At 47.3% G+C, this 12,757-nt stretch overlaps 4 protein-coding genes across 4 annotated transcripts; 1 reads left to right on the top strand and 3 right to left on the bottom strand.

Annotated features, from left to right (window-relative positions):
- Window positions 1-3,104: 3,104 nt before the first annotated feature.
- Window positions 3,105-3,869, top strand: ATNIH1004_010268 (uncharacterized protein; the record flags this gene model as incomplete). Its single annotated transcript, XM_033574843.1, has 1 exon — window positions 3,105-3,869. One exon carries the CDS (start codon window positions 3,105-3,107, stop codon window positions 3,867-3,869), a length of 765 nt encoding a protein of 254 aa, XP_033422861.1.
- A 725-nt stretch (window positions 3,870-4,594) lies between these two features.
- Window positions 4,595-5,658, bottom strand: ATNIH1004_010267 (uncharacterized protein; the record flags this gene model as incomplete). The annotated part of the gene is made up of 2 exons (XM_033574842.1): window positions 4,595-5,250; window positions 5,307-5,658. The coding sequence occupies 2 exons, from the start codon at window positions 5,656-5,658 to the stop codon at window positions 4,595-4,597; spliced, it is 1,008 nt and encodes a 335-aa protein (XP_033422860.1).
- Window positions 5,659-6,009: 351 nt separating this feature from the next.
- ATNIH1004_010266 (amine oxidase) lies at window positions 6,010-8,118 on the bottom strand (the record flags this gene model as incomplete). Its single annotated transcript, XM_033574841.1, has 3 exons — window positions 6,010-7,542; window positions 7,589-8,017; window positions 8,065-8,118. 3 exons carry the CDS (start codon window positions 8,116-8,118, stop codon window positions 6,010-6,012), a joined length of 2,016 nt encoding a protein of 671 aa, XP_033422859.1.
- A 2,872-nt stretch (window positions 8,119-10,990) lies between these two features.
- Window positions 10,991-12,161, bottom strand: ATNIH1004_010265 (uncharacterized protein; the record flags this gene model as incomplete). Its single annotated transcript, XM_033574840.1, has 3 exons — window positions 10,991-11,094; window positions 11,137-12,046; window positions 12,096-12,161. The coding sequence occupies 3 exons, from the start codon at window positions 12,159-12,161 to the stop codon at window positions 10,991-10,993; spliced, it is 1,080 nt and encodes a 359-aa protein (XP_033422858.1).
- Between the last annotated feature and the right edge of the window lie 596 nt (window positions 12,162-12,757).

The following is a 12,757-nucleotide window of genomic DNA, read 5'->3' as shown; positions in this document are numbered from 1 at the left end:
ATTGCCAAGAGAGTATGGAGTAAGTAACGCCGCCAGGAATATCAAATCCACCGCAGACGGGAGACACTGCACTCTCGTAACCTGTAGGGAGTCACAAGCTTGTCAGAGATGCTAAGAGTGGATAGATGACGGGGTCTGGAAGGAAGATGTGACGTTAAGCCGTGGAGCAGGGTTTGCTCTTAGTCTTCTGGCCCATGGTTGTCCGCGGCCCGTGAACATCCTGATATCTCCAACGAAAGCCTGACGAAACTGTTCTCGATCATCTGGTTTAGTGTGGGAGACGGCAGGTGGCATCATGAATAATCAATGAGCAGCGTGTCGTTTGGAATTTGCACCCCACCTGAGGGGGAAGCTTTGTGAGCTATGAAGATTTACGAGGAACAATCGTGTTGGAGAATCTCGATCGACGATACTGCTCGAGTCTACCGCCTACTAAGTGTGCTATATAAGCGATGGCACTGACTGTTGACCAATGAAAAGCGCCCTGAGTGCAGGGCGGATATTGCCGCGTGCAGCCATCCGCCAATGGGAAGGACGGTAGAACACGCCATCGCTCTGACTGATGGTGAAAGCAAGTTGGTCCATTAGGATGTTGGATTCAGAGATATGGTTGGATGGAACGTATTTTTTTTCTTTTCTTTGTCCAAACCTTTTCCTTTTTTTTTTGTTTTTTTTCCCTTTTTTCCCGCTTTTTTTGGGGTTCGTAAAACAGGTTGGGTAGGTTCGAAGTATACATAGACACCGATGAAGCCATATGGAGGATCGGCAAACCCATGATTGATATGAAACACACTACGCAGTATGGAGTATAGTACGTAATAATCCCCTTTGTAAAATAGGCTCCCCAGTCAGCATAGCCATCATGGCAAACCCACTACTGGTTTGCTCCACATGGAGATGAACATTTGGACAAATCAGCACGCTGCTGTGTGCAAGCTCTGTAGCTATACAAAGCCCCAGTCAATGCCAAGACATATCGCCAATGTACAATGGGCTGTTTAGGGAAAGGCCATCGAGGATTGTATCATTGTACATGAGTTGGGCAACAACACCGCTCCATTGCTTAGGCATATTACGTTTTTTAATCAGATTCGGTATCGAATGATACCCTTTTGAGACGGCCAACAAATTACACCCAACGAAACAAGAGCCCTTGTACGGAGAATGGAAAGCTTAATACTCTTTGTGGTTGGCTGTTACTAATTTAGTACATGCAGCATATATGTAGTAGATACCTCGTGATTATCACAATAAACACAGTACAATGTCTGGATGACGACAGAAGACACCACTTTGCTTGGGTTCCCACACAAAATATCTAGTCTTCTTTCAGTAGCGGTTGCCTTGGAAATCCTTTGTATATTCTGCGTAGTTATCAGACCATGTCTGAAAAATATACAGATTTAAGTAGGCAATATATTTTTGCAATAATAAAAAGGGAGAATAAAAAAAATATATTGACCGACGCCGGGCTGTCCTGCAATCTTTTGATTCGCAGTCAAGAGCCTTGCCACGTTTTTAAAAGGCTATTATTATCACCCTGGACACATGGAGCTGATCCATCCCAAATCACACGGACCATCTGTGAATCCCAAATAGTTCTAGCCAAATACTTAAGCAAACCTAAGCACTGAAGGCCATATGGACGTCGTACCGCTGTCTTAACCCACTCTAGTCAATAAGGGAGAACCCATAAGCCCTTTGTATGGAGTTATATCTACCAGATTTCATACAACCACTTTAAACAACTAATACAGTCAGGAAATATTCCTGGCAACATAGCACTCTTTGAATGGTTTCTAGGGTACGGTGCAAATACAAATAAAGTATGCCATATTCGCGAATCGCGATTTACTCTCTTAGCCTATGCTATCGCGGGCATCCTTAAGATTTTACGATAACAAACTTTAGGGTTAGACTAGACACACTTCTGTACTATACTACACTAATTGGATTATTATGGTATGAGAAATTCCTAGTAGAGAAAGAAGATCTCTGAGTTTCAGATCTTTATCATTAAACAGTGTTAAGTTTGGCATCCCATGCTAGCCATAACAGGTGGCCCAATCAAAAAATCTCGAGGACATATGGTATTTAAGCAGGTCCAGATTTAGTGGATTAAAGAGTTTATATTGCTAATATAGTTCTTGACTGTCGCATATTTTGTTTTTAAATACTGTCAAGTAATTCCTCAAGATCACACATGCTGTGGACAGACTAACACAAGAGCTAAAAACAAATATTCTTGCTTAGACATTAAGACGGCGAAGGAATGCATTAGCAAGAAGGCTCTAGTGAATTGTAACATTTTATATAATTAACGTAAAGTTAACAAGGTCTCTGGTTCGAGGTTGTCACTGTGTGCTGTCTACCTAGCAAACACAATCCTTATCCCTTACTGGCTTCGTAAGAGTAAGGGATAAGAATGCTGATTACTAGATTCTTTTCATATACAGCTGGTTATAGAATACTGAATATGATAGGTAGATGAACATGTACGAGCTGTCTGTATTTTACTTGTATAGCAACCAAGTCCTGCCGGTACACACATTAAATAGTGGTGATGCATAAAGATGGTTAAATAAGCTGGACCTAGCGCAGAAATAAAAATAAAAAAGTACTGACAACCTGCAATCTCTTGATTCGTAGTCAAGCGCCTTGCCAGTGGGCCAGCCTATATTTTCCCTGCATAAAATGACATCTTAAGTCAGCAAGGCCTATGAACAGTATAAATCTGAATACTTCACATATACTTCCCCAATTTTTTTCAATCCCTCCAACTTCAACTAACCGTCACAGAATCCCCGAGAACCCAAATCTAGCTAATTTCCCCTGGCTAAGAATCGCAATCCGAGCCTGTCACCTTCCCGGAAACCGGAACTAAACGCAGGAAACTGGTCTAATAGAGAACGAAAGTACGGATATAAGCCGGAGTACGGAACAACAATATGACCATGATGTTTTGGCCCCCAGTGGCTAGGTATAAAGATCCCACGTATGCAGCTTTATCAGATATCCAAGTTGATATTTATATGACTAATATTTCACATTTCATTCCCTGGTCTCCCAATACGATATTCTAAAATATAACCTAGACACCCACCATGTCCGCAATCTACAACAAGCTCCTCAACAAACATGTGCTCATTCTCGGTGGCACCTCCGGCATCGGTTTCGGCGTCGCCAAAGCCTCCCTGGCCTCGTCTGCACGAGTCACCGTATCGTCCTCCTCCGTAGACCGGGTCTCATCCGCCGTCACCAAGTTGACGGGCGAGTTTCCGGGGGCCCAAGTGCAAGGCTACGCTTGCGATCTCGGCGGTGAAAACGTGGAGGAAGAGATCGAGAGCCTATTCGAGAAGGTCGGCTCGGTCGACCACATCGTTTTCACAGTCGGAGAGAAGCCGTTGGCGATGCCACTGGCGGACATCACACGCGAGAAAATCCTCGCACCTGCACAAATACGACTCGTGGCGCCGATCCTCGTGGCCAAGGTCGGCTCCAAGTATCTCTCCGCGGGCCCGGAGTCGTCGATCACCCTGACGACGGGACAAGCGTGGGAGCGGCCGGCGCCAGATTGGACTATCATGTCCGGGTATCTGGGTGCGTATTACAGTCTGACGCGGAACTTGGCCCTGGATATGAAACCGGTGCGGGTGAATGCGGTGTCTCCGGCGATTGTGGAAACCGAGATGTGGGATGGGATGCCCAAGGAGCAGAAGGAGGGTATCTTTCAATTTATGGCGTCGAAGTATCCGACTGGTAGGGTCACGAAACCTGAGACTTTGGCTGAGGCGTATCTCTACCTGATGAAGGATAGTAATATAACCGGTCGGGTTGTTGGGTCGGATTCGGGAGCTTCACTTGTTTGAATGGATGGGCTGAATGAATTAACTGACAATCTCCTGTCATGCTTACTTTCTATATCTCAAATAAATCAAATCAAATCAAATGGATCCTATTTCAAACCTCTCCTCCACTCTCTCGGCCGTCTTCGAATCCTCATTTCCTCCCTCCTCACCTCAGGACTATCTCCCTGGCCCTTATCCATCTTATCCACGGATTGCAGTAACTGACGATTCCGTTTAAGAATTATCCCTGGTGATCTGCGCATCCAACTTCACCCCAGACATTGTGTCAACATTCTGTTTCGATCATTTGTTCCTCGGCCTCTCGTCTCTGACGCTCTCGTGCACGACGGGCTATTGCATCCAGATCATCTTTTGCCCAACGTGGTGGTGCCTGCTGGACCGGGGGCCAGGGCGGAGTAATCCAGGTTGAAGCCCATGGGTTTGCTATGTTTTGGTATGCATATATGGTTCTTGTAGTGGAAGGATTGGCGTGATAGAGGATCTTGCAAAATGAAAGAACTATGACGATGCTAGCTCATGCTACCTCCAGACATGCGTTAATTAAATAAAAATCAAATCAAATGCCAAGGGGAACAGGTGGATCGAATGATCCATAGATAGACACTCCGGATTCCTGATGGGGAAATAACCGTGTATGACGTCACTATATCTCCAACTATATTTACAAGGTATAATAGTAGAGTCCAGTGAATGAATATTACATTAGTCAATGTATGATAGCAGACCTACTCCGCAGGATCAATCACCTTCTTAAAACACTCCAACGTATGCTCCCATACTTTCCTGGGAAACCCCCTCTCACGATACCCATTCATTAACGATGCATTTGTCGAATCACTCCCGTCATAGTGTAGAATATACGACCCGCCTCCGCTCTTCCCTATCGACGAAATGGATGTCAACACGCCCTCGACAAGGGGCACACCGATGGCAGAGGTTGATTTCGGCTGTTTGGGCGGATATGCCGCAGAGGTAGCGAGGTAGAGATTCCGCTGGGCGCTTTCCTGCGGACTCATGGACATAGGCCGGGTGAGGAGACCAACGATGGAACCTGCGATGGACCCTAGAGTATTATTCAAAAGAGGAGTGCGCACGAAGCCCGGGAACGTGTGAATGAAGCTAATGGATGGGTGTTGGGCGGCGAGGTGCTCCATGGCGAGGGAGTTCATTGTGACGGCATAGGTCGAGGCCGTCAGGAACGTCCATTTCTTTTGTAGATCGAGATTGTCGAGCTCAATTTTGCCTTCTTGGCCTGCTCCGAGAACGGAGACAACTCGTGCCGGACCCTCAGAGGCTTTCAGCTGTGGGAGGAGGTTGTAGATGAATCGCATACGGGAGTAGTATCGAAGTGCGTGGTTATTCTCCAGTCCTTCTGTGGTGTCTGTGGCATTATTAGTATCCCTGGCCCCGAACGAAGGAGAAGACAGGAAGGCATACCATTTTTCGAACCAGCTAAATGCCCCGTCGTCATAAACAAAAGATCAATAGCATCCTCTTTATCCTTGATTTTCGCACATACGTCATCAACGTTCCTGAGCAGCGACACATCCGACTGAATAAAGTAGAACGATCCTTTTGGGTTCGCGGCCTTTAATTCATCCAAGATCCTGGATCCTGTCGTCTGATTGCGTCCGACTAGATGGATGGTCGGTTTCTTGACTGCCCTGGCAAATTCCTTGGCTGTTGCCTCGCCAATGCCACTGGTGGCTCCTACAAATACGGCCACCAGCTCGGGTGTATGCGAGCTGATGGCGGCATTTGAGGTGCGGGCTTGGGTGAGGGTTGGCATTGCAGCGTTATAGATAGAATAATAATTATTGACGTGGAAATAGAAATATTCTGAATTGTTGCGGATTCTGGCTCTCTTATATTTCGTCGTGGCGCTTCCATGACCGCATGCCCCACTGCCCCGGATGCGCATCGACGAACAGGATCATCCGACGCCCGGCAATGTATCCTCTCTTTCCAGTCTTGGCAAGGGACATCACGGATTCAACTAAATCAAATGTGCGCTGGAGGATGGCTACTATGTATGGAGATTGATCATTAGATTCTCTAGCCGATGCTATATTCTATACTACTGGTGACTGTATAGCTCTAAGTCTATCACAGACAATCATACGTTTTGGATGATTGTACCTCACAGTTTACAGCAAGCAGAGCCCTCGTCACCCTTAACTAGTACACTTCGATTCTTCTCTTGTGTCGACACTGCTACATCCAGTCCCGGATTGGAAGTGAAAAAATTGACCGGCTTAAGACCAACAATCATCTTCTCGCACGGCATGACCGGCCAGTCCTCAATGCGGGGGTTATGTGTGGACCCGAACGTATGCCATATCACGATGTCCTCATTGCGTATAGATGTCCCCTGGCGGCGTTGGATCGCTGACGCGATCCCCTCGCCGCCGAGAGATTGCATCGTATGGCGACCGGACGGAAATAGCTCATCGTCATGGTAGCGGGTCACCCAAATGGCATGATTGCCGAATTCGGAGCGTTTTGCGTGGTAGGATGATGGGTGCGCGAGTAGCATTTGACTATAACATGGCAGAAGCTTAAATCCAACAGGCGTGCCGGTAATCGGGTTCACCTTCTGCTCGTTGATAATCTTGAAGGTGCGGTTCTTCCTGAAATCAAGATCAAGGCCTTGTTCATGCTCGATGATGCTGGAACTTGTTGTGTATCCCACCCCGAACGGGTTATAAATCGATGGGTTGTTGACAGGCATGGCGTGGGACTCCTCCACTTGAAGGGAGTTGGCATGTCCGTCGATAGCGGGATCGATGCGAAGACTGAATAGATGTTGATGATAGGGTGCCAACACGCCTGGCGCAACAACTGTGCCATACGGTACCTTGTCATCGAGATTTATAGGGCAGGTGGACAGAATCCCCGTCGCACGGACCTCATAGTGGATGGATGCATCCTGCCCAAAATGGAATGCAAAGATATACTCGTAGTTGCTGACTGTAATAATTGTCTGCAAAACCAGGATCCGTGACCGGGTCACCACCGCGTTCTGTGTACGGAAGTTGGTGTGTTTCCATAGAATCCCATCATCCTGTTCATGGCAGCAAACTACGTTGGGGAGCTTTAGGGGCTCGCCCGAAGCAGTATTGTGCCAGCCATCGAAATACTTGATATGACCCAAGCAGTCGCATCCAAGCCGCAAATTGTTAGCATTGATTCCGGCGCCGTCATTGCCCAGGTCAAAAGCTCCTTTACGGGGATATGGAGCTCGTGGATCCCCGTATGGTACAAACATTTCCGCCAAAGCCAGGCGATAGAAGGCACTCCGGCCGTCGTAGCGGATATCATGGAGAGTCAGCCCCTCTCGATAATTGAATCCTACGCGCATGGACCATTTTTCCCACGATACGAGATTGCCTTGTGTTTGAAAGGAAGGGCCTTCGGGCTGCACTACTTGATAAGGCTTTGTAGTAGTGCGTGGCGGTGGCCGCAGGCTAGGATGGTATTCGCTGGCCTCTATGGAATGGACTTTCCGGTGATCGTATGGCTGCGAATCGTTGTGGATACGATCATTCTTAGATGAGGGAAGCCGATAGACTTTGGTCACTTTGAGATGCTCTGACACCTCTGCACATAAATCAAGGGGGTAGGCGTAATAATTGGCATCCGGATTGTCGATAAGACGCATGTAAAACCAACACTACCAGGGTGTCAGTTTATTGACTGCTTGACGCGGTGGATCCTACCATTGTGGTTCGGTCTGACATATCGTTCATTCCGTCTGTTGCGTAGGCCCATGGTTCAACAATAACGGAAGCTCCTATAGGTAGATCGAGCTTCTGGATCTCCTGCTGGACTCTCTCGTCTGCCATACATGCCTTCTCCACCGATTGCATGTAGGCGGAGTCAATGTAAGAATGCTTCCCCACAAGATCGTCTTGCTTGATGATGGTAGAACTGTCGAGGTCTACCAGGAGCTCCACTAAATTGGTCGAACCCGAACCCTGAACTACCACCTGGACGCGAGCGACCCTTGGAGGATGTGCGTACAGGGGTAGATGGCAATGTTCCCGCTCTAGGAACTGGATCATATCCTGCTTCTGTGGCTCCTTCAGGGTGATAAAACGGAAATTGGGGTTTTCTCCAGGAAGCGCATGGCGGACAATGTCTGCTGCCTGCTGTACGATGAGTACATATAATTGACACTATTCGAGGACCTGACCTTGGAAATCTCCCTCGGCGTCAAGGGGTCTAATGGATGCAAAGAGGGTGCCATGGTGAAGATACGTAACCAGGGTGCAAAGAAATAATATCGGGGAGACTCTGATTAAGATTAAAGTGAATGTTTACTTCGAACTTGGGACGGACGATTGTAAATTAAATAAATACTATGCAAACCCTTCCCCGCTGCCAAGACACGTGCCAGGGCCCATCCGCAAAGGTTAAGATTAGCCGGGAGATCGACTGCAAAGGTTCACAGTGGTTCCTTATCTCTCGCCTCGAACATCCCATAGCGGACAGAACAGATACGAGGACACGTCAGCCCGTGGAATTCAACTCGAAAGGCAAGATGTGGAATCCAGCCCCGCACTATCCTTTCGAAGCTGATTGCAACTGATGACAAATTGAACTCCGAGTGATACTACTAGAGTGGGTTTGCAAGGCTATGTAACATGCTGCTAGCCAAGATATAGTACATTCAAGGTGGCTTTACAAGCACCCCAAGAGACGCAGCTCAAGCTCAGAAAGGGTTAGCTTGCCAAAGAAGTTTATACCGGGTAAAGTTGAAAGAGTGCTATTGTTCCTCAAGAGTTTGTCTAGGCTGGGATACAGTTTGAAGTCAACAAACCTGTGGGTTGGTCAGCTTCTGGCATATCAACTGATTAGCATAACATGGATGCGCAAGAAGCACAAACGTGATGCCGACCAGAGACAACACTTAAAATGACATAATTCGCGTCGCCTCTTACCGTCGTCGAGATTTTGCTCTTGCTGCCATTCGGATAAATCCCAGCGACCATGAGGGGATTCACAGCCTTTGACTTCAGTCTGTCCGTACCTCAGAGGCTATTCTTGGGCAGTTTAACATTATCCCCGCAATATTCTTTATGGAACATGTCTCCTGGATATTGAAACTTTATTTAGATTTCGTCAACTTAATCGCCGTGCTCAGCAGATTGTCAGCAAAGCCCGTGGATATCGGGAGATAGTAACTCATGCCCTTGACACACTTTGTGCCATTCTCCAGATGAAAATTGCGTCATGGTTTACTCTACGTGACTTGTTTGATACTCTCGGCACACGGGACTGTCATGTCTGTGGCTCCTTTGGTAGCTTTCTCCTCCTTCCATTCTTTATGAGATAGTGCTTTCCTTATATTAAGTCAGCCCCTCGGTTTAGCCTATTGTATCTCGTGGACGCAAAAGGCAGTTCAAGTTAAGCTCAAGCCTTCTGCTAAATTCTGTTCCCATTTTAAAACACCACCTGGAACGTATTCAATGGACGAAAGATTACATACTAGAAGGGTATCAGTTCTATCAGCAAATTATATTACCAAAGCATCAGAACGCCTAATTGTTGAAGGAGAAAGACAACATGGGATTCGCTCTGACGCGGCTACTATTCTACGCTACATGACAGCAACCTCTTCGCTATATAAACAAACGGTGTTCAGAATGGGATCTGCTGTACAGGCTGTCAGATTCCCCTTGAAGAAACTCTCAGCACATTTAGAATTAGGGTCAATGTTTGCACTCAGCGGAACCGAGTATATTCTTTTGAAAATTTAAGGAAATTTTCAACAGTGTCAGAAAGCACAAGCTCTATGGATGCCGAGTCAAGAATGTACTGTCCCCATCCAAGTCCCAGAATTTGCCAGATGAGGGGGGTATTGCAAGCATTTATCAAACGAGGAGGATGAAAGCGTGATAATTGCCAGTATTGGATTTCTTGACAATGTGAGTGCACATGGAAGACTTTCAGGACTATACCAATAACCACGTTCCTCCATTCTGCGATATAGCTCTCCGTCTCCTTTCACCTGCACCAGAATCATACTAGTCTCTCTCTGGCTGAGAGCTGGTGACAGCAAAAGCCTCCGGGCTGGTCATAATGGGCGGAGAATATCACTCAGGACGTGAATTCAATTTCGCCGAACACAACATCACAGCCGCCGCAGAGGCGGTTAACACATGGCCAGGACGCACCGTCTTCTCCGGGTTCAACTGGGCAGAGATGTCTATTCTGGAATCCGTCTGATAGTGGATGGAGTGTCGACTGATCCGGTAAATGCAGCGTACCGGTGGTATAATTCTGTCTTTTACATCTATTGTCTGAGATCGCTGCTGATGGATTTTTTTTGTAGTGGATACAATGTGTCGTGCAAGTCGTGGGATCCTCTCACCATGCTCCACGCCATTCAAGTGTTCGGGGAGATTTTTCAATTCGGGAATGATGGAAGATATAGCCATGTATATCCCAATGGGACAAATACATGGCAGATGAAGGACAAGTCGCAGGGCCATCAGCATTATCTGGCTTTGAAGGTGTCCTCGTCTGAGGTCGCGGCCTTTCTTGATCGGCTTTGTCTCGAGAGAGCTGCTACAACTATACATCACTGACGCTAGATGGATTGAATATTATCTTAATGGTTTTATAATAGTTTTCTAATGGTATTCTAGTAGTTTTTCCTAATAGCCCTGTATGCCCGAGCGGTTAAACGGTGGTATCAGTGTCGATCCGGCTGCAAGTCCCGCAGTTGTGCTACGGAACTTGTTCATGATGTCTGGTAGTGTAGTTATTGCTATATTCCATTATCCTGGTACAGCTTAATTTCCTACAAGATAAAGACGTCCGAGACTTATAACATGGGAGAATTAGTCTGGACTACGCCGAACTACAATATTGAATCATATGGAGACGCAGAAGTATATAACCAGAGAGATTGTCTATTTCGTTCAACTTAGTTATGTTTTCTGCCTTGGGCTTGTATGTTCTTAACTATCTGCCGCATGTGGTATCTATACGTTTAGGGCTCAGAACTTGCTACAACAGGACCATGGAACTTGATTGAAGATTGAAAGCTGTTAGAACGATTAAATCATTAAATCACATGCAGACCTACATATACTCTCAACCTCGATAATAGATCATGCTGGACCCGACATCCTCGCAGTCTCCTGGAAGGCGCATTCCACATCATCGAGGCGAAACCCCGGGGCTCGACCTAAGATCATCATCTTCTTAAGAAGCACTAACCAGTTAGCCAGGACAAAAGAACTCCAGAATGACTTACATCGAAAGAACTCCTCCACATGGAGCGTCAATCGCGATTGACCATCCGGTCCATGCACATCCATCCTAGCACCCGATAGCTCCAATACCAGTCCCCTTTCTTCCAAATACCCCTGGACATCATGACAATCGAGCCATGTCCCATGCAACCCCAATGATTTCAGCTTCTCTTCCCGTTCGTCGTGAGCGTCTCCGGACGTCGAACTCGACAGACCCAATATCCGTCGCGGAAGACGCATATTCTCAGGATAGATGGGCGTGCCGTCGTCTTTTTTCCGCGGATAGTGCGTGCCTGCGCCCCCGATGCAGTAGAATGGCACAGCGGGGAGATCCAGCGACTCGTGCGCTCCTCCGCGCACTAGACACCGGAAATACGGCGTCATCTTGTCCTTGTATCGGATGCAAGGCACCAACCGGAATACCCGGTAGACGTCCTGGGGATTGGACCGCGCGTCGATGAAAAGGCGCCAGGCGTATTCGAGACAGTAGCGGTGCAGGCGTCGCGAGAATATCGTCTCGTGGAGACTGAGGGTGCCGATGGCTAGTGATCTAGGGACGGACGAGATGGACTTGTTGGTGTCGATCTGTTGATCCCGGTGGATCAGGTAGCCAAAGCTGGGACCGGAGTCATTCGTCCGAAGCGCAGGGGACTGATGATTTGTGGATTGGATGCCTAGCTCTTTACTCTCCATCTGGATGTGAGCCAGAGTATTGTTGATCTGCTGGAAGAGATCCGGATGCGTGATGTGCAGATCCGACTGGATGGCCATTTCGTGGAAACGAAACAGCGAGTCGGAAATGCGGCCGACGGCGTTCTCGAGCTCCGCGACGCGATCTTTCATCTGGCGGAACATGGCCTCTTTTTTTAGTCGATAGGCGCGTTGTGCGTGACGAACTTGCGTACGTCGATCCTGCACCATCAGCTCTACTACAAGGAACTATATGAATATGGGTAGTCACCTTTGCTTCTGCTTCGGTCGGCATCCTGGGTCTTCCACGTTTCTTCACGCGATCGGTTTGATGCATCGTTGGATAGAACTGGTCGGAGAGGATCTGGGGTAAATGATTGATTGTGAGATGAAATGGGCAGCAGACGATGAGAATATCGGGGGATTTTAATCGTCGATTATCCTCGGCTGATCAGTAATCACTCGGCTTTCTCTATTTACTGCCAGTAAACTAACCACGGGTATAGTACTAAAGTTACTATATTTACAGTCAGAATAAACAAGACAAACGTCCAATCTCATCTGCAACTGGGATCGTGACTAATTTCATACTACATGCCAGAGATAAGGATCGCGGTGGTGATGGCACGACGAAGGACCTGCAGAATCGACACTCCGTAGTCCACTGTTGCCACGGATGGTACAGGATATTACTAGCTGTCGTCTCACTTCGATGCAGGTTTATCTGGTGGCTTGAAGATCTACCCGGATCAACTGGAGACTCCCATGGAATGAGCATCTATGGATGCATACATCTGCATCACTGCGAAAGAAGACGGTGGTAAGAGCATCAGATCGTCCATTGCCGATCCGATAACCAAATCCCTCCGATACTATCCTCCGCTCTATATAATATCTTTCATGTTTTATTCCCATGCCATCATCTCAAGTATG

This window comes from Aspergillus tanneri (genome assembly GCF_003426965.1).
Source record: "Aspergillus tanneri strain NIH1004 chromosome Unknown AapTan_5_pilon_pilon_pilon, whole genome shotgun sequence".
Classification (NCBI taxonomy): Eukaryota; Fungi; Ascomycota; class Eurotiomycetes; order Eurotiales; family Aspergillaceae; genus Aspergillus; species Aspergillus tanneri.
The sequence above is the reverse complement of the archived record's forward strand: the minus strand, read 5'-3'. Positions and strand labels throughout refer to the sequence as shown.